The sequence below is a fragment of the Sphaeramia orbicularis genome, chromosome 19 (assembly GCF_902148855.1).
Source record: "Sphaeramia orbicularis chromosome 19, fSphaOr1.1, whole genome shotgun sequence".
In the NCBI taxonomy this organism is placed as follows: domain Eukaryota; kingdom Metazoa; phylum Chordata; class Actinopteri; order Kurtiformes; family Apogonidae; genus Sphaeramia; species Sphaeramia orbicularis.
The window spans coordinates 33,237,511-33,259,487 of NC_043975.1; the positions used below are offsets into that span (position 1 = coordinate 33,237,511).

At 37.4% G+C, this 21,977-nt stretch overlaps 1 protein-coding gene and 1 pseudogene across 3 annotated transcripts; both read right to left on the minus strand.

Moving 5' to 3' along the window:
- Positions 1–443: 443 nt before the first annotated feature.
- LOC115439415 (carbonic anhydrase 4-like) lies at positions 444–11,518 on the minus strand (annotated as a pseudogene).
- Positions 10,590–14,517, minus strand: LOC115410449 (carbonic anhydrase 4-like). Of its 3 annotated transcripts, none has more exons than XM_030122103.1 (9): positions 14,365–14,517; positions 13,962–14,079; positions 13,853–13,879; positions 13,582–13,752; positions 13,202–13,350; positions 13,013–13,108; positions 12,227–12,305; positions 11,944–12,107; positions 10,590–11,845 (listed from the first exon to the last, which is right to left on the minus strand). In XM_030122103.1, the coding sequence occupies exons 2-9, from the start codon at positions 14,071–14,073 to the stop codon at positions 11,675–11,677; spliced, it is 969 nt and encodes a 322-aa protein (XP_029977963.1). In that variant the 5' UTR covers positions 14,074–14,079; positions 14,365–14,517; the 3' UTR covers positions 10,590–11,674. The 3 variants fall into 3 exon arrangements, with proteins under 3 accessions (XP_029977963.1, XP_029977964.1, XP_029977965.1); XM_030122104.1 differs by having other exon boundaries at positions 14,276–14,393; XM_030122105.1 differs by having other exon boundaries at positions 14,376–14,392.
- Between the last annotated feature and the right edge of the window lie 7,460 nt (positions 14,518–21,977).

The window sequence follows — 21,977 nt, forward strand, 5'->3', positions numbered from 1 at the left end:
AACAAGAAAAAAAAGAAGAGGAAGTCCTTTCATAGCTACTGTTGAAAAATGGAAGGTCCGTTCCCTCTGCGACGTAAAGCATCATTCTTTTCTGGACCTCAGTTGACATATATTAATATTTGTATGACTTTAGTGTTTCTTTTTAATCAGGACCTTTAATTAATAATGCAGTTAATGAGTAAAGATACCAACAAAGGCTATGTTACTTGAGTAAATTTATTCAGTATCATAAGCGGGGAACATTTAGGCTAGTGCTGTGACACAATGTATTTGTTGAGGTGAAATAATTGTACTGTCAAAAGCACAATAAAAAAAACAATGCATCCTGACAGGCATCAGCTATAAGGAAGTAAGGTCAGTGAAATGCACACCCTCTATGACAAGTAGGCTTTTGGCAGGTAATGGTTTGTACAATTATATAACACATTCTCAAAAGCCGCCGCTGTAGTGTCGGCTCAGTTATTCAAAGTGCGACAACAGAGCTGAAATCTGATGCGGTTCACAATGATATGAACAGAGGAGTATTCACAACAGTCTGTTTGACTATTTTTTGGTCTGTGTTAGAAAATAAAGACAAAAAAATAGAAGTTGTAAAGTTTTGGTACCATATTTAATTTAGAGATATTCAAGTTCACAGTCCTGTAAGTTCACATAGTGCAATACAAGGCTCAATATATAAATTGCATAGATAAATAAGTGTTCATTAACTGAGTGGCACCTCAGTCTTTCATCGCACCAAACAAACAAGCAGCACAAGATTTAATTTACAGTGTTCAGTTTTGGTCATGTGACTACACTTCATTATGAGAGTTGTTTTATTGTTCTTCCAGTTGCTAAGTCTTCTCAGCCCCTTCATCATCACATGAAAATAACAAACAAATACATGAGGTACAACACAACAGCAATAGGGCAGAACATGAAAATACAGCTTTAGTTCCCCCAAGTGGGTCGTCTTATTTAGGCCTGATAGGACCCACCTCAGGGACCTGTACCTGGTTTAAGGGCAGTACATAAAGTGGCTCTGATTGCATTTGTCCAAACAAACAAACAACCAACAAACAAACAAAACATACAACTTTAATAAAAAGGCATGTCTGACTGATGAAATTTTAAGCTTCTGACAAATGTGTAAATAAAAGCAAATAAATACCATCACAGTCAAATTCTAATCAGTGACATCCATAATTCTTAAAGTACAAATTCTGTAACTAGTCAGTAAAATTTCACGCAAGTGAATATATTCACTTAGACCCCTGAATGTAGGTTTGTCCAAACAACTTCAAAACAGTCACAAAGGGAAAAAAAATGAGCTAATTCCTAATCAGCTAATTCCTCCCAAGTGCAAGAATCAGGGTGACAATCCCAGAGTGTAGCTGGGTTGAAGGTAGAACCAGATCCTGTAGTACTCTGTGTCCTGACAGCCAGGTCTGGTTGGATCCCTCTGTAGACGTCGATCATAAGAGGCGAGCTGGCGGTTGTGTTGACATGCACAGTTGTGCTGAAGAGGTCAATCTGGAGATGAGACATTGAAGCCAGTTAGTTGTGTGACAATATTGTGCACATTCTTCTTGAAGGTACAAAGTACAGTAACTTACAAGATCTTTGGAGACTTTCAGAGGTTCCTTGAAAACAGTCCAACCACCGCCTCATTGCAGGTTGGTGTGGTAACGAGCCAAGGTAGCGGTAATACTTTGTGCGATCCACACCAGACAGGAGCTGAGTCAGAGAAATTGCAGAGCTAATTGCAACGGACTGACCTGAGGAAAGAACCACAACTTCACAAAGGACCGCCGCTGACAAGGTGTGACTTCAAAATATTATCCAATAAAAACTCATCCATACCTTTCAATGTAATGTTGTGCAGAATAGGAAGTCAATTTCTCCAGGCTTCAGGTTGGACAGTTGCATTACCTGACATGCACCTGAAGGGGGCACATACGTTATTTGACATCTATCCTCACAGTTCAGCGATGGGAAAAGGTTTTCTCATACGTTTTCTCAGGCATTTAATGTTGCTCTAAATTTGACCAGATGCTTTATGCAGCTGTATCTAATCATGTTGTTGCTCTAAAATCAGAGGTTCTCAACTGGTTTGGCTTCGGGACCAACCGTCAGCCCTCAATGACAAATTGAGAACAGTTAAACTTCTCAAATTAATCTAATAAAATACGGTGTTTAAAACCTGAGATAATACAGAAGATAAGTTAAATGATAAACAAAAACTGACCAGCAGGTTGGCGATACTAAATATGGAAATATTCCCTTGAACACTAAATTGGGTACATTTGAACTAAAACCAAAACTGTGCACAGACTTAAAAATTTTTAGTGTATTCAGTCACTTATTGAAGAATTAAGCACACTGAGGTTTTTGTCCTCAGTGTAGGTAAAACCATGTCTGATGTAGTCATTTTCATACCAGAGTTTCATCATGATAACAGAAACTTCTTCTTTTAAGCTGTGAAATGTCTGGTGTTAATAGGCATTACTGCCCCCTACTGTTTGGGAGTGTGAATGGACAGTACTCCACTCCTTAAAAAAAATAAAGCACAGGATTGGTTTGTTAACATTATTTCTTGGCCAGAGTAAGATCTAGACCACTTTTGGGTCACAACCCACCAGATGAGAACCACTGCTTTAAATTGTGGATGTAATATTTAAATAAATGCATCATTTCTCACATCAATGAAGAAACCAAGAGCAGCAAGTCCTGTAGAATCGCGATACCCGCTGTTGTGTTTCCATTATGAGAGGACTTGAGGTTTACAATGTGTAACTGAGGGAAAAAAAGGAACAGAAATGAGACCCAGAAAAAATGACTTGTGGCTCATATTTGCAGAAGTCTTCTCTACCTCCATGGGATAGCGTTTGCGTCCACAGTGTGCTCTGAACCAGGGACTGAGGAGCCGTTACCCCAGTGTAAGTGGAACTGCAGACTGTCATAGCGTTCAGACAAGCCTCCTCCTTCAACCCCAACACCACCAGCAAGGGTAACTTTGACTGAAATAAAACAAGAGGGAAAAGTAAAACCTAAAATCTGACATCAAATGAGAAAAGAAATTAACCAGATCCTTTGACAAGGCCCTGAAATCCAGGTAAGTTTAGTCTCATCCTTTATATGGAGCCAAGAAAAACATGACTTGAATGTTCTTAAAAAAAAACAAACAAACAAAATAAAACATTTTAAAAACACTATTTCCTTTTTAGTTTGGAAACATGAGCAAAGCATCTGGCATCAACCAGCAGGACTGATGTGTTCACCCACTCCTCACCTGTCTTTCCAGTGTTTTCAATCTTTGTCAGTGCGCTCGTGTTGTCAAAGCCATGGAACGTGAACGCACCCAGACTGGAGTCACCTGTGGCGTTTGCTGACACAATGTAATGGGAGATTGACGACTGCCGTTGCAGTGCTGGGAGCTATTTCTGGCCATCTGGTGTAATCTACAAAAAAAAAAAAAAAACTCTTTCAGAATGTTAAGCTGTATCACACTCAACAGATTTTAGACAAAAAAAATGTGGATGCACTCACTGCACTCGGCAGATGATAACACCACTCTGAAAGACGAGAGGATGTTTTGTTATTGATTTATTCATTCATCGAGATCATGTATTAAAATAAACGTTACTTTTGATACTCACCAACATTGCCTGTGGCTCAAACACCATGGGTGCTGTTGCGCACACAGCAAGTGCAAACTATAAACCACTTCATTGGAAAATTTTGCTTCAGGCCTAAATTGTGATACTTTTGTCAAGATCTGCTCCAATAGGACGCTACAAGGAAAAAGAAAGCAATGTGAGTTATTTTTTAAATATTATTATCTGGAATATAAAAATCAACAAACAAACAAAAAAAAAACCTGCTCTTCACGCAGGTTCTGTTCAAATGAAAAAAAAATGTTAATTAAGAAAAATAATAATATTTACACTGCAAAAAGCTGAATGACAATGAAATAAGCAGGCTATTGACACTATAAACAAATATCACATTTTTAAATGCTTCCAATAATTGCTAAAATCTTCCTGAAAAAACAGGTTTCCTTTGAAGGTCAGAGTCTTACCTTGAGCACACCTGTCGTCCTGTGTCCACTAATGCCTGTAGAGTTCCATCCTCCCTCTTTATTTGCTGAACCAACCTGCATCTGCCCTGAACCGCCTCTATCTGGGCACCAAATCATAAGTTTTCAGTATGACTATACCGCACAAGAGAATGTGCAAATACTGTATTTATGAATATTTCAGGTTTCAAGGACTGTGCAGGTGTTCAGGGGACTATGTTGTCAGTTTAAACAGCAGCGTCTGTCATGTGAACGTATACAATGTTTAAACAAGTATTGTATGTATGTTTCCTCTTCTTGATAACATCCAGTGCAGAGTGACGTTAATGCATGATGTTATCTCAAGAAGGAGGTCAGGTGGATGACTGAGTGTACAAAGTATGTTGATAGGTATTTCCATGTAATGTTCATACTGTGAGATTGATCTGTTATTGGTGAACACAGATAGAATGATAGATCAATCAGAGACACATGTGCATGCCATTTTGATGGTATCAGTCTTAGTTTTTACACTTTGTAAAACCCGGCTTTCCCTGGATTCAAGTCATGTTAGATGCTATTAGTTGTTTTTTTAATCCCTACCATGAAGACAACAAAAAATAAAATAAAAATTAGGTTATATACATGTCACACAGCCATGACCTAACCCTAACCTGATCAAATGTTTCAGATGAAAATAATAATTAATGATGAAGACATGTAGTTGCAGAGTCAATAAAAAATGCTTCTGTTCATCATGTGAGGTGGAAGTGGAAATGAGGAGATCAGATCATTTCAAACAGCCCTCATCACCTTAAATAACCAGCTGCACTGATAAAAGACCTCTCAACTGTAAGACGGACAAAAACATGCATGAGGACATAAGAGATGATAAATAAACTGAACTTTTTGTCTCTGATTACTGCTGTAATCTGTACAATATAATTAATTCAGTTCATTAACAATTTCAGACTAGTATTTAATATGTATTTCAATATTAGTATTATTTAGTATTCTTTTTTTGGTAGGTGTACAACTGGGGGCCAATTCTAGCCTGTCATATTAGGGTGGGCTGGTTGAAATAACAGGTGGGCAACTTGGTCAGTATGTACAGATCAGTGGCAGCTGCTCGTCTTTCAGACAGGGGAAGCTCATTGTCGGCTTACATCAAAAAAAAAAAGAAAGAAAAAGTCAGTTATTTAAACATAAATTCGGCCTTCCATTCCTTTTTAAGAAATAGTCGTATTGGTACCAAGTAAATGAGAAAACGTTGAAATTATGTTAAGCTGAAACAAGGAAGTACAATGAGTGTGTTTTATTTACAGTGCAAGACATGAACAAGTAATTTCTTAGTGGTTTCTCTCTTGATTTCACAGCAGAATGTGCGACGATATTAAACTGAACTGTGTCAGTGAAGGAGTAGATCTCAAACTAGCTGTCAATCAAACGGGATTCAGCCTTTCAACCGATCCTTCAATCAGCACGTGGAAGCCTGGCATTCAGCCCAGCCAAGCTCCGCCCACAGCTCCATTCACCCCCAGAGATGCCCGACGTTTGGGGGCGGGACAACATCGTGGCATTTATCCAATTACCGTCCAGTTTTGAGGCAATGAAAAAAAACTGTTCCACTCAGTCCCATTGAAGTGCATGGACGCTGAGCATCTACAGACAAATGCACTGAGCAGAGATCGAATGAGAAAACAGCGCAACGGGAATGTATGAGAAGTGAACAACATCGCGTCCGTTGATTTGTGATAAAGCTGATTCTGAACGAACTCGTCTGTGGGATGAATGTGTTCGAACACATTTGTAGTCAATGAAATGTCAACACATTCGAACATATTTAACCATTTAATTTTCATAATTTTAGGGGAAGCCGGGCTTCCCTTGCAGTCTATGAGAAATCGCCACTGGTACAGATGATAGCGAAGCTGAATAGTGGCCCTTTTCAAACCACATGTTTTCCTGTCTGTCAACTTGTCATCTGTTAATTGTTACACTGTGTTAGCAGGGTTGAAATAAACATGTGAACTGAACTGAACTGAACTGAAGGCTGACAATTTGAAGAAGTGGTTTGGGAGTTTATTTAAGATCTACAAATCACTTTATTGATCCCCAGATAGAAATTCGATTGTCGGGCAGCTCATTTGTGTTCATTTACTCTTTAATATAATATGAAAAGGATTTTAAAAGTCCTTCATACTTAATTCTTTTCACTAGATGAGCTTGAAAAATAAAAGAATTAATACCAAATACTAATAAAATAAATTATTCTCACTGTGGCCAGAATTTATACAAAAAGAAGGCAGTCTAAGCTAGTTGCATGCATGTTTTATTGGTGTTGCTTTAGTCAGTGTGTGTGTACATAATGTGATGTGGTGGCTGCTGCAGGAGCCCAGAGACAGTGCTCGGCCCAACAGCACGTCAAAAAATCACAGATACAGTGAAATTCCAATAGAGAGAATCACGATATTAAACAGAAACCCCGACACGTGCAGGAGTGACTTCGACATGTACAGCAGAGACCAAGGAGGGTCATTTATTTCTGTATGAGTGAATGAAGCACTCAGGAAATGCAAAACAATGATGATAACCAATCACTGATGGAATAGGGCAGGCTGTAGGCTGCCCACCCAATCACAAATAAGACCCAATAGTAGCGTATTCTGTTATATTTTTCTACTGGATAAATGTTTTCCCTTAACTTTTGATTGGATGGGCAAGACACACCCCTGCCCATGCCTAGCACTGGCCCTGTGTACAGCTAGATTTCCACGCTAATGTTGCTCTCTTTCTTTTTCTCTTTCTCCTTCTCTTTCTGTGTGTGTGTTTGTATACAAGTGTGTAGTTTGGTCACTGTGTCAATCTCTATTCAAGTGCTATATTTAACATTAGTTAGCATCATGGACCCATTATTGATTACTGCTTATTGATCCTTTTACATCTCCAGTTGGCAAATCTCATTATCGGTGCTATATAAAGACAGCTTTAAGTCCCGCCCCTTTCCAGTTGGGCCCCATGGAACCTAACCTGACCTAACCTGAAAAAACAAAAAAAAAAAAAATAAAGAAAAGCAGTATTACAGTCAATAGTAAGAGACAAGTTACATTTTGATTTTGTTTGAATGATGTGATCATTTGCGCACATGATATTTATCAGTTTAACAGATAATTGTACAAGTCAAGTAAAACTGTTAAAGTATCCGATTGTTAGATACAAATAAAGACAACACACCTGAAAGTTGCAGTGGTGACATCATTGTGCTTCAGATCTCTCCAAGATCTGAAGGTGTCTGCTGCTTCAACCCGACCAAATATGAAGTGACTTTCTCTTTTTTAAATACTTTTTCATCTTGCTCGTGCAAGATTGCAAGATTAATTAAAAATGTTGTAGCCATTTTGGTGTTGGTGACACAAAACATGCAGTCTATTTATCTGTTTAACACAAGGACTTTATAATCTTTGCTCCAAACTGTGACTTTCTTTGACTTTCCACATACAGTATGTGTAAATGGTGACTATTTTTCATGAAGTTAGGTCCCATGGGGCCCAGTGGAAGGGGCAGAACTTCAGCTCTCTTTGAAAAATAGTTTAAGTGGGCTAACTTTTCTACTTCGGTGCCTGATTTAGTCAGTGATTTTCATTTGTGATATTGGAGTTTGGAGTTAGCTACATATGAGAAGATGAAATGAACTTTCTTTTGACAAAAGTGGTCCTGGCAGAACCATAAAATGATTCCGTTTACACAAGCTAGCATTAACTATAAATTTAGCAAAAGTAAAGCCTGAGGCCTAGTCTTACAACACAAACAGGGAGCTGGTTCCACAGGAGAGGAACATGATAGTTAAAGGTTCTGCCTCCCATTCTACTTTGGAAACTGAACCACAAGTAAACCTGCATCCAGAGAGTGAACTATTCTACTGGGATTATACAGGACCAAATTAAGTCTTGAACATATGATGGAGATTTGTCATTAAGAGCTTTGTAAATAAGGAGACGGTTGTTGTAGAGCGGATGAAGAGAAGCTAATGCGGGAGCAATTTGACCTCCTTTGGTAGTTTCTGTCAGAGCTCTTGCTGAAGAGTTTTGACAGTTTAACTGGATTATTTTCAGGAAGTTCTTCAGGCGTCCTGACAGGAAAGGATAACCAGTGTCCCATCTAGGAGTAACAAGATTCAGTGTGTGAGATTTTCAGGTAAAGTTTGTGTCAATTCAATGCTTTGGAGCCTGTCATTTCTTGATGTTAATTAACCCTTCATCGGGCAAGTGACTATTTTTGGTAATTTCCGCATACAAGACAGTGACAGCAACAGTTCTAAAACACATGGTCCTTTCACCTTACATGTGTTTTTCTTGTATTTTTATCTTACTTCTTGGATTTTATTTATTTATTTATTTATTTATTTCCACTAATGGGTAAGGAACCAAATATGATAACTTCACTGGTCTTGATTTTCCACATATCAATAAAAAAGGCAATGGCTACTGCCACAGTACTTTGGCATGAAATATCAGTTTGTCTATTGCCATAGAGCCAATCAAACAATCAGAATTCTGCATTCCGAACGTTCTCCCAGTGGCTGATTTATATTTATCAAAAACCCGGAAAAATTCCTCATATGAGGCATAACAGTTGCCACATGTCATGTTGTTTCCTTGCATGCTGAAACTATAAGTCTGAATAGGTGCACAGACCAGCTTCCGCTAAGTGGTACCCTACCCTTTTCCTGTAACTGGATAGGCTCATGGCATGTGCGATGCTTATTGCCACAGGGTTACAGGTTGCCAATCTACACATGACATAACAAGGGTGCTGATCAGCTCTGTGGTAATAGACAAATGAGAAAGTAGTCCCACAGTACTGTGGCAATAGCCACTTCGATAAAAAAGCAAAAAAGTAATAAGGTCTTGGTAGGTCCTCCAATAACACACTGAATTTCAGAGTATTTCTACGAGTGCCCTATTAAGGGTTAAGCCAAAATCTCTCACTGTATGTGGCCCGATTTACCTCTCTCCTCAAAGGACACACAGAAATGTTAAAAGGATGGACTTGCAGAAATGTAAAATAGAGATGCAGGAATAAATAGGCTTAGAGCAATAAATAGAGGAAGAAAATGGAAGAGTGGGAACAGTGGGGAGGTAAATAAGACTATGAATAAAAAAAATGCCAATAAATTAATAAGATGTCAGATGAAAATAAAATATAGAAATAAATAAGAAAAACGATAAAGAAAATGTAAATAGAAAACAAAGCAAAAATAAATCTGGGGATAAAAATTAAAGAAGGAAAAACATAAATGTGGACAAAATAAATAAACGGTACAGAAAATGAAAAGTTAAGGTAAATAAATGCCTTTTAAAAAGCCATTTTTATATTTCTGTACATATTTTTCAATGTGGCAGGTTCAGTCCTCCATAAATGTCAATGTTTTTTTTTACTTTTTATAATATATATATACAGAGTCAGCCAAAATAATGTGTACACACTTCAGGAAAAGAAAAACTTGCATAAATATTTCAATACCAAATTTTTTCAGACATCACAAGATTAATACAAGTTACCTCTGGCCTCTACAATTACAGGAGGGGCTCAAAGTGGTGGCCATTGGCTTCTAGACATTTACGTGTACGGCGAACTACTGCTGGGGTAATGTTACCCCATTAGTAGTTCTGTGCTGCAGATGGGTTATTTGTGTTAAAATTTTTAATCAGATTAATCATGATGATGGATTAATCTGTGTTAACGCGTTCATTTTGACGGTCCTAATATATATATTAAACATGATGTAGAACAAGTGGTGCCAGGCACAACAAACCCCAGCAGTATTGTAGCTTATTTTGGCATCGATCCAGCTGATGTCATCATGTCTATGTGTGTGCTGATGTCAGCATAGACATAGACAGCTAGACAAATTTCAGCCATCATAAGTAAATGGGAAAAAAGATTTTAAAAAATTAATAAAAAATTTGAACTTTGACCTACTTTTCCCAAAATGTTCACATCTATTCTAGGTCACTGGCGATCTATAAACCCAGTTTGGTATGAATTCAACCAATGCTTTTGCTGTTATAGTGTTAACAAACAAACAAAGAAACAAACCAAACCAAAACAATACCCCTTGCCTCCCCTTCAGGGGGCGGGGTAAGAATCTGAAATGCCGACTCTACTTTAGTGTAGGAAGACCATATGGAAAGTGTGTTATCATTACCACTGATGAGTTTTATTTCATTGAAGTCACATACTTCAGTGTTCTGCTCCAAAACATTCTGGACTTTTTAGTTAAAGTATCTTAACTCCAGTTTACAGCCAGACATAGTGGGTAATTTTGGTCATTTCACTGCTAGAAAACAAGGGGAAAAAAAGAAGAGGAAGTCCTTTCATAGCTACTGTTGAAAAATGGAAGGTCCGTTCCCTCTGCAGACGTAAAGCAATCATTCTTTTCTGGACCTCAGTTGACATATATTAATATTTGTATGACTTTAGTGTTTCTTTTTAACTCAGGACATTTAATTAATAACTCAGTTAATGAGTAAAGATACCAACAAAGGCTATGTTTACTTGAGTAATATTTATTCAGTATCATAAGCGGGGAACATTTAGGCTAGCTGCTGTGACACAATGTATTTGTTGAGGTGAAATAATTGCACTGTCAAAAAGCACAATAAAAAAAACAATGTCATCCTGACAGGTATCAGCTATAAGGAAGTAATGTCAGTGAAATGCACACCCTCTATGACAAGTAGGCTTTTGGCAGGTAATGGTTTGTACATTATATGACACATTCTCAAAAGCCGCCGCTGTAGTGTCGGCTCAAGTTTATTCAAAGTGCGACAATAGAGCTAAAATCTGATGCGGTTTCTCAATGATATAATCAGAGGCGTATTCACAACAGTCTGTTTGTTCTGTGTTATGAAATAAAGGAAGAAAAAAAAACCATCCTGAAGAAAAATTATGGGTTTAAATTTTAATTCACTTATAGTTAACAGCATCAAAGTTCACAAGTTCATGTTCAAGTAGTGCAACACAAGGCTCAAAGTATAAATGGAGCGGATAAATAATAAAATGAGCGGCACTTCAATCCTTCATTACATGAAACAAAAGAAGCAGCATGAGTTTCATTTTGTGTGTTCACCTTTGCAACATGACCATAGTTCATTTGGTAACAGTGCCAACACTAACAACAAAAAACATAGAAGTGAACTGGAAAATGGCCACGGCATATTCTACAATAATACCTCTGAGTAAACTTTCAGACAGGTATGTACGTATACAAAGACAAATAAATACAGTTTGGTTTTGACTGGAACGAAAACATTCATACAACACAGCATTCAGTGCCTGTATATTATATTAATTTAATGTGGATTAAGCCTTTCCAGAGAAAGACAGCTGACATTTGAACTCCTCCAAAACAAACATACCTATCTGGTCAGTGCTTCAATACACATCACAATTGCACGTCATTCCATTCATTACCTTCATGCTGGAGTATGTAAGTATGAAGGCACTCTGTTGTTGTAGCCAGAGGTATGTTCAAACCTTATATTGTATGATAGACATCACCATTACATCACCCACTGGATTGTAGACAATCATTTGTAACCAGAAATATATTGTTTTTATTTCTCTTTTGTGGTTCTAACTCCTACACAGTACAAGAATTAAGACAATCAGCCCCAAAGAGTAGCATGGTCTGGAGCCAGAGCTGGTTCTGACAGGGAGCTCTCCGTCTTGGACATTCCTGAAGACATTAATCATTAATTGTGAGGTGCTGTTGCCGATTCGGACTGTGTTGCTGAAGAGGTCAATCTGTAAGATATTTATTTAGACATCTGAGTGAAGAGCTGCTGATTTTATTGTCATTATATTGTCATTATATGGATATGGATATTATGCATGTAGCATACCAAATCTTTGCTGACTTTCACAGGTTCCTTGAAAACGGTCCAAACCACCGCCTCGTTGCAGTTGGGTGTGGTTAGCGAGCCGAGGTAGCGGAAATACTTTGTGCGATCCACTCCAGGCAAGAGATCATCAAGTGAAATGCCAGAAGCCACTGAAACAGAGTCGCCTGGGGAAAGAAACAAAACCTCTCAGAGGAAATGAAGATGACACACTGTTGACTTGTAAACATTTGACACACAATACATAAGACAGTTTCAATAACAGAGGCTTAAATCAAGTTCTTACCTTCCCTTGTAATGTTGGTTAGGTAAGAGGTCAGTGTCTTCCAGCTTGCAGGCTGGCCAGTTTCATTTCCTGACATTGCCTAAAAGATGATGTCGTATTGATTTATTCGATTTCTTCACTCAGATACATGAAGCATACGCATCATAATAAAAATAATGAAGTTTAAAGCATGTAAAACAGCATTAGAGGCACTTACTTTGTTGCTCCAAATTGTGGATGTATATAATCTAATTTTATTTTATTTTTCTTATTTATTTATCTAATTCAAGTATCTAGTATCTAGGCCTATGTATGTATGTATATATGGATGTGTGCTTACATCTTCATATGTTCATGGGGGATATATATTTACATCATGGTGCATTTCATATGTATGTGTGAATGCATTTGTATTTGGGTGTATGTGGGTGTATGTATATGTGTGTATGCATGTATAAGTATATGTATGTATGTATGTATGTATATATGTGTATATATACCTCCCTTTTTTTTCCCTCTTCTCTCTGTGATATTTCGTACCTATGTTTAAATGTAAGTTTGTGTCTCACAAACTCTGTTACGTTTGTTCAGGACGACAGGTGGCTTTGCTTTTTTGTTTTGTTTTGTTTTGTTTGTTTTGTTGTATGTGTGCTTTTTATATGTTCTGTTCTGTATAAAAACAACACTTCCTATTGTTTAGATATATATATTTTTTTGCACTACTGCTGTAAAAAAAAGTCAATAAAAAATCACAGGGAAAAAAATTTATTGTGGATATAATACTCAAATAAATGCATCATTTCTTACTTCAATGAAGAATCCAAGAGCAGCAAGACCTTCAGGATCAGCAATACCAGCTGTTGTGTTTCCATTATAGGAGGATTTGAGGTTTACAATGTGCAGCTGGGGGGGGGGGGGGGGGGGGGGGGGGCATAAGAAAAATAAGACCCAGAAAAAAAATAACTTGTGGTTTATATCTGCAGAAGTGTTCTCTACCTCCATGGGATAGCGTTTGCCGTCCACAGTGTGCTCTGAACCAGGGATTGCAGTGCCATTACCCCAGTGCAAGTGGAACTGCAGACTGTCATAGCGTTCAGACAAGCCTCCTCCTTCAACCCCAACACCGCTGGCAAGGAGAACTTTGACTGAAACAGAGCGGAAAAACAAGAGGGAAAATTCAAACCTAAAATCTGACATGAAACAAAAGAGAAAAATGAACCCAGACGCTGTGACAAGGCCCTGGAATCCAAATAAGTTTAGAGTGGAGCCAAGAAAAAAAATGGCTTGAATGTTTGTAAAAACCTCAAAACACCATGTCCTTTTTAGTTAGCAACTCGAATCACTTAACAGGATTGCTCCATTCACCCACTCCTCACCTGTCTTTCCAGTGTTTTCAATCTTTGTCAATGCGGTCGTGCTGTTAAAGTTGAAAAAGGTGAACGCTGTCAGATTACCGTCCACTGTGGCATTTGCTGATTTAATGTTAATGGGAGATTGTCGAGTGCCATTGCAAAATTGTGCAGCTATGATCGGCCATCGAGTGTCATCTACAGAAAGAGAGAAAAAAAAAAAGACTTTCAGTATGTGAAGGGATAGGAGCTAATAGCAGTAAAGATTTTAGAGTTTAGAAAATGTTGATTCACTCACTGCAGGTTGGAGCATGATAGCACCAGGCTGAAGGAGGAGAGGAGGATTTAGTTATTCATTTATTAGGATCACATGTAAAACAGAGCGTTACTTGTGATACACGACTTACCGACAGACTGAGAGGCACCCTGGACCACAGATGCTGTGATACACACAGCAAGTGCAACTATAAGCCACTTCATTGAAAATCTGACGTCAGACCCAAGTTTGGATACTTTCATCAAAGACTGATCCAGTAGGTCACAACAAAAAGAGACAAGGAATACAAAATAATGAAAACCAACAGTATAACAAACATATTTTTACCATCTAACCTTATTGCTTTTTGTTTTTGTGCTGAGATAAAAAAAAAAAAAGAATGAAAGTTAAATTGAAATCCTTGACTGTACAAATGTATGGAAAAGCAAACAAACATTAACTTACATTTTAAAACCTGCAACAGCTTTTTACACAAGCCCACTCATATTTGAATCTAATAATTATTGCAGTTTTCCTGGGCAGCACAGTCCTACCTTCAACACACCTGTCGTCTTCTGTCTCCTCTAATCGTTGTGGAACCTCATCCTCCCTCTTTTTATTCACTCACCTCGCTCAGAAACCTGTTGTATTTAACCCCAGGGCCTGGAAGAATTTCTGAGACATGTTTCTCATTGTTCATTGTCTTGGACCTGTCATTCATGTTTTCCTTTTAAAGCGTTAAGTGATACGTCTGAACATTCATTTATGCAAACTGTTGCCCACACACTTGAAATAATCTCATTCTCAGACACACTTCCTCTTTTTATTCCTATTTATAAACATCAGTAATCACTTTTAACCTGGTTCAGTGATTACATACTGAGTCCCTGTTATGCTTGAAATCACACTGTCACATCATTTCATGAGAAGAAGTACAGATTTTTTATTGCAACAATATATTCAAATTATATATCAGTTTCTATGAGGAAATATTTGTCCATAACAGAGACTGTTATCAGTAGAAAAAAACAGAAGCTTTTTTTTTTTTATGGTTAAAATACTTAAGTAATAGCTAATGTTAATTATCTATGCATATACATTAATGTGATAGTAACTATTTACTATTAATACAATAAACTAAGGAGTAACTGAAGCAGAATGACACCCAGAGAATGGAGGTCAGAGTCTGTGGCTGAGTTTAAAAAGCACATAACATAGATGCTTTAATGAAGCATCCAAACAAAGGCGCTTCATTTCAATGGCATGTTACTTCACTTTTAACATTATTGCAAAAAGTCATTTCTCTCTCTTCACTATCACCTGTAAAGATGCCATGAATTGTTTTTTCAAGGCTCTCCCCTGACAGTAAAAAACAGAAAGATCTAGGTTATATACCAGCCACACCCACAGCTTCTGTGTCAGGAAAATGTCACAAGTGTGCTCTCGAGAATCCCTTTTATTTGGCAGGCATTCACTTGACACGACAAAGAAAAGCTGAACATTTGAAGCTGAAAAATAATTCATTTCTTCTTCTGTTCATGAACTGAAATGTAAATTGTATACTCTGCTGTATGATGAAAGTTGAAGGTATTATCAGTGTAATAATACCTCAGTACGGTGAAATAAATTATTATAATGATGTCATTTTACTTGTAAAATAGCAGCTAGTGTTGGGAGTAAACACGGATGATAATTTAGCTACAAACACCCCTGACGTTAGGGATTTAACTGGAAATAATGATGATAATGTTGTAGCATCAGAGATCATTTGTTTTAATCCAAGCACACTGTAAGCCCGGACTTTGTATTTAATAAAATACTTTAATTACAATGTACTTAAATGATATAAGTTTTATTACATTACTATAAAATGTTAAGTGTATTCTACTTATTTGTAAACATTGTCGAAAGTACGAAAAAGTTTAAGTTGAATGGATTTAAATCACTAAGTTTTAGTCTTGACCACACCTTTTTATCTCTGCATTGCATTGTGGGTATTGGGTATGTTGTTCAAAATATGTTCCTTTTCTGTGCAGGTGTTCAGCGGGGCTGTGGTGTTAGTGTTAATTTGACTTAATGTGTGTATGGCAATGTTTATTGGCCTTTTTGTGTTTGTTTTTATATTTTTGTAGAGCTGCACCATGAGTGAGAGCCATAGGCCGAAAAATCGCTTTCCTGTTTATCCAAGGTTATAGTTGAACCAGCAGCAGCAGCAGTTCATCTTCAAGGAGGATAATCTTTTTGATGATTTAAATAAGAAAATGGTGAAGTTACTTACACATTGAAATGTTCCCCCATTCTGTTTAAAAAAAGGTCAGTGACCTTATTGTTCCAAGTAAACAAGAAAACTCTGAAATTTTGTTAAATTGAAACAAGGAATTGTAGTGAGTATGTTTTATTTACAGTGCAATACACGAACAAGTAATTTTATAGTGGTTTTTCTCTCTGATTTCACAGCAGAATGCGCGACGGTATTAAACTGAACTCTGTCAAGTGAAGGAGTTGATCTAAAAATAGCTGTCAATCAAACAGGATTCAGCCTTTCAACTGATCTTCCAATCAGCGCCCAGAAACCTAGCGTCCGGCCTGGCCGAGCTCCGCCCACAGACTCCGGGCATCTGGGGGCGGGACAACATCATGGCATTTATCCAATTACCGTCCAGTTTTGAGGCAATGAAAAAAACTGTTCCACTCAGTCCCATTGAAGTGCATGGACGCTGAGCATCTACGCGCAAATGCACTGAGGAGAGATCAAATGAGAAAACAGCGCAACGGGAATGTATGAGAAGTGAACAACATGGAGTCTGTTGGTTTGTGATAAAGCTGATTCTGAACGAACTCGTCTGTGAGATGAATGTGTTCTAACACATTTGTAGTCAATGAAATGTCAACACAACTGTACATATTTGACCATTTAATTTTCATAATTTTAGGGGAAGCTGAGCTTCCCTTGCAGTCTATGAGAAATCACCACTGATTTGTACGCTGTAAATCTTTCTGCCTTGCCAAATAAAAAACATCTCCTGCTCTGGCAAAACACACTGAGTTGTCTTCCAACCTAACTGTCATCCAGGCTACAATATAAAGAATTAAATAAGCCCATGAAGCTACTTATGTCGCAAAAGGTTTTAATTTAAATAATTTTGGAATTGAATACAATGAACTGATGATATTAAATCTAATGATTATACAAAGCAATTGACATTACAACAAATTTTATGTTAAATTAACTTGGCCTTTAGTACGTTGTACTTTAAAATAGCAATTCCGTTCAAAACACGCATTTAAGTTTAATACACTCAAGTTTTCATTACTCATTACCTAAATTTTTTAAGGCAACCGGTTTACTCAAATTTTTTAAGTAAACTCCACTTATCTGGTCTTACAGTCCATGTCGCTCAATTTGTAGTGCAGAGTTAAATATTAACCCATAAAGACCAAGTGTTACTTTTGTGCCAGTTTCCAGATTATTTTTTCTTTATATTTAACCTTTCTTATGTGATTTATCACCATTTATTGTAATATTATCCTCTTTATTGTGTGTTTTTTCCAGTAAACATCAGTAAAAAATTCCTATAGGCTATTTAATTCACTAATCATGTAGATGTTCGTAAAAGCTCAGATTAAAGGATGAGGAATAATACAGTAAGTTTAAAAATGCACAATGAAATTCATGAATGTTTTAGAATAGAATAGAATCTTAATTTTGTCACACACATAAACATGCACTACACCCCAAAATGTGTCTTGTGCCTTTAACCTTTTACCAGATCATGCATCACACACTGCATGCTAGGAGCACTGTGTTGGGCGCCTGGGAAGCAAATCAGGGGGTTAGGTGCCTTGCTCAGGGGCACATCAGCCAGTGGCTCTCTCCACCAGACCAGGGAATTGAACTGGTGACCCATTGGTCACAAGCCAACTCTCCAGCCATCTAAACCACAGCTGCCCCCTTTTTAATGGACTATATTTCCAATTATAGTTATTGTTCTTATTGCACGTTTTGAATCCAGGAAATGGTTCATTCAATCAGGCTGTACAAATTTGACAGTACCATTCATTCTTACAAGGCTGCACTCAAGCGTGGCATTTTTGCTACAGACATTTTCCCCATTTTTACTTCAGGGTTTTTATAGAGAGGGTCACATGAGTACAAAGCCTCCACATTTTTGGTCAACAGTTTTGCCCATCCCAGTATTTCACTCCCCAACCCAGTTTGTACACTTAAGTACAACTTTCATAAACTGGTCTGTGGTTGAGAAAAAGCACGATCAGTCAGACAGAACAACAGTATATATGTGTGTGTGTGTGTGTGTGTGTGTGTGTGTGTGTGTGTGTGTGTGTGTGTGTGTGTGTGTGTCTGAGAAGCTGTTTGGAGTGTTTGAGTACATCTCATGACAATTGTAGCATACTTTTACATTTTAAAAGTGACTTTTTCAGCAAATCTATCATTAACTGAACATAAACCAAGTGCCTCCATCCACTGTCATTTATCAAACTCCATGGGTTTTACTGGTGAATCACTGTTGTAGAAGATGACGGTGTTTCCACGTTCACTATACAGAGCCTCTGAACGTCTAAATGGGTCATATTTGATGACCATGAAAAGATGACAAACTGCATTTTACACCAATTATTTACATGTATTGATTGGATTAGTGGATCAACAGGTATTAAACAGTTTATATCTGTACCTACTTTTGGTCGACAGTGGATTTGGATTAAAGATGGATTAAATATGTGCAGTGAACTTGTTTGTTTGACCCATAGTTACTTAATGTAGGTTGTTGTTCATGTCTGGTAACAAAAATAGAGTCTAGGTGTTTGTGTTTTGTGACTTGGTATACAGTTAATCCCCGAACTGGCTGAGGTAAACTCTAATTGCTCAATTATTTAGGCTTAAAATCAATCTGTGACACCTACTAACATTATAAAACTGGACAACTGTGAGACTGGTATGGCTTGTTTTTGGATGTTGCTTGAAAGAGCAGAGTCTAATTGTCAGATAAACCTGCTGCTCCACATTGAGAGGAGCTTGTTTAGGTGGTTCAGACACATGATAATGATGCTACTGAGCACTTGACTTTGGACGTCTACCAGACACCAGATCCACTGGAGATGGGCAGGTCTGGGTGTCTCTGCTGGGTTTGTTGCTTCTATTTAGTTTTATGTTTTATGTGCTTTAGTAAGTTAATGAAGGAATTAGTATTTGATGACAGTTTTATTTTTTCAGATTTACTCTCAGCCCATCTTCCATGCGAACCCAGTTACATCATAAGAACTAGTCCAAGTAAGTCAAGTATTTGAATGTTTATGAGTACACTGACAGGATGCCTGATGCAGGGTATTTCTGTTAGAGGAAGTTATGAAGAAAATGCGATATGCAGCAGATTTTTGCAGATTGCGAACGCATCGTAGGTCAGTCCACCTAAAATGTAAAGTTAGTGAGCAAAGCTATGAAACAGCGAGATAAAAGGTAAATGTCTGATAGGTTCAAAAAGGTTAAATCATAAACACACCCACACCTTCGCATAATCCAGCAGGAAGGTTCAGAGTGACAGCCAACAAAGCACATCAAAGCTCCATTATATGTCTATATGTATTTGTGTTTGCAGCTGACTGGCATCACCGCGCAAAGGAGACAATGCAAATGTTTAGTCACACTATTATTCCACTATTTCTCTGAAAATGACTCTGCCCATAAAATCGGAATAATTCCTTTTTATCAGTATCATTTTCGACTTTATCCATCAAGAATAAATCACATTGTCAAAACCATTTCATGAAAAGAGGCAAAAAATATATATTTTATTCCAAATGTATGCAGAATAGTGTAATATATTCCAAATTAGGCCTTTTCTGAGTGGAGAATGTTCCTATATTCTTCACTGGACATATATACAATGCATTCAGAAAACTAGAAAAGCACTCGGAGAGCGCAGACCTCCTCCAAGGCAGATCAGTCCCCACCCCCCATCACCACCAAAATTTAATCATTTGTTCCTTGTACCAGTATCAACATTTCCTGAAAATTTAATGAAAATCCGTCCATAACTTTTTGAGTTATCTTGCTAACAAACAAACAGACACACAGACAGACAGACACACAGACAGACAGACAGACAAACTCAGATGGAAACATAACCTCCACTGTTTCACTTGGTGAAGGTAGTAAATCAAACTTTTAGGTTTTACTTGCAGGTTGTAACACATGACTCCTGTTTTAATGTTCATCTGCAGTGAAGACAAAGATCCTGAATGCTCCAAAACCACATTTTCATATTTCTGGTCAGAAGAGGAAACACACCTATTGTTAAACGTGATAACAGAAGATGTCATTATGTTTATGGATATGAACATTAAGTGGAAGTTTTCCAGAAGGTGTTTGAACAAACATAAGCCGGAGGATGAATTCACACAGTGGAACATGTGTTGTCAGTGGAAAACCATGGAAAAGCATTATTTTTAAGAGGATATACATGTCCACATGTAAGCAGGTGAAATATTCACTTGCAGATTCACTTCCTTGTTTTAAAATGGTTGTGATTATCTCCTGACTGTGTATTTTTTTAAAGCAAGGCAGAAAAAAATGTCAACTCCATACAGTTTCTTAGGCCCTGGGGCCATAAATCAGTGAGGACCCACACACCTTACTTAGCTATGTCACAGCAATATCTCAAATATTTCAATGCACAGATTGGCTGTGACATCAGCAGAATCCACCTGCACACATAAATCCTCAACCACTCAAGCAAGTAATTCTTTTCTTCAATTTAAAGATCTACGGTGTCTGTTTTCTGTAATTGCATCACAGGGGAGGTGTATTAGGATAGGTCAAGCGCCTGCAGGGCTGGATGCTGACACCACAAGAGTCCACTCAAGGCTCACCTCCACAAATCACAAGAGGAAAAAGTAATTTATGAGTGTGACAAGGTCTTTTCAGAAACATAAAGGGCATAACTTACATATTTGTCCTTTATGCACCCATCAGATGAGTATTATGGTGTCTCAGTGGCTTTTGACTGTCATGGCTACAGCTTGGTCATTACAAGCCGACAATGCCTTTCATGAAGCATTTAGTGATGTTTTCAAATACTCTTTGCAAACCTCTGGTAGGCATTCACAAAAAACAACATTTGGTTCATTGTGTCATCCACTCTCAAATCACAATTTGATATCAAACATTCATTTTTATCATCAAGCTTTTTCAAGTAGTACGCTGCTATTTCTTTGCCTCTGATTTGCCCTACTTCACATGCCATGTGCATTCTTTTGTCAGGAGTGTATAATTAGTTCTTCCTGAAAAAGGTCAATTGCTTTCTCACTTTGCTCAATTGTAAACTTAACAGTGTGAATTTCATTGTGCCAGTAATTCTTCAACTCCATCAGATATCAGAAATAGTTTGTTGCCTCTCGGTCAACTTCTGGCCGAAGAGGTATTGTAATCATTTTGTTGTCTTTCTGTCCGTCCGTCTGTCCATTCAACGACATAATCACATTATCTGAAGAATGCATTGAGATATCTGCACCACATTTACACTGTGGATCCATCTTGGCATGGAGCAGAAGCCTATTGAAACAGGTCACCTTGACCTACTTTTTCAAGGCCTTATGCAGTTATAATATCTGAGTACATTCAAATATAAATATGTATGTAATAAGTTTTACACAAAAACAATCTAATCTAAATTATAGGGCAGTAACTTTCAACAGAATCTTACACTATATTTAGCTGAGGGGTATTAAAAGTACGCTGCACGTCATGTTTTTTATGTTAAAATCTTTATGAGCATTGATAATGTTATCATTGATTTAATATGATGTCTTCTCTAAGTGTATTTATTTTATTTGTATGGACATCTCCCTGTATGTCATGTACATATTTAGCCAAGTAAATCTCATAGTCGTAGCCACAATTACATTAAAGGTTATCCAGGCTGAGCTGTGTTTGTATATGTAGATTTACGAAACATTTCCACTTATTCACTGTCACTGTGTTTCATTTAATTAAAACCCATCCTCTGTACAAGCATCCTTTTAAAGTCATATCAGTCAGTATCTAGGCCAATAATTATCTTGAACAGAGAAATGTATCTGGGGTTTTTTTTTTTTTTTTTTTAGATGGCCTGATCGCGTGCAGGTTCGCTGCAGTAGCTGATGGTTGTTG

What these genes read in the sequence shown, in the direction of transcription:
- LOC115410449 (XM_030122103.1), bottom strand. Translation starts at nt 14,073, where the DNA reads ATGAAAGTATCCAAACTTGGGTCTGACGTCAGATTTTCAATGAAGTGG. An exon ending in GGGTGCCTCTCAGTCTGTCG is followed by an intron (nt 13,880 to 13,961) that starts GTAAGTCGTGTA and finishes CTCCTCCTTCAG; the next exon opens with CCTGGTGCTATCATGCTCCA. An exon ending in TGAAAGTCAGCAAAGATTTG is followed by an intron (nt 11,846 to 11,943) that starts GTATGCTACATG and finishes AATATCTTACAG; the next exon opens with ATTGACCTCTTCAGCAACAC.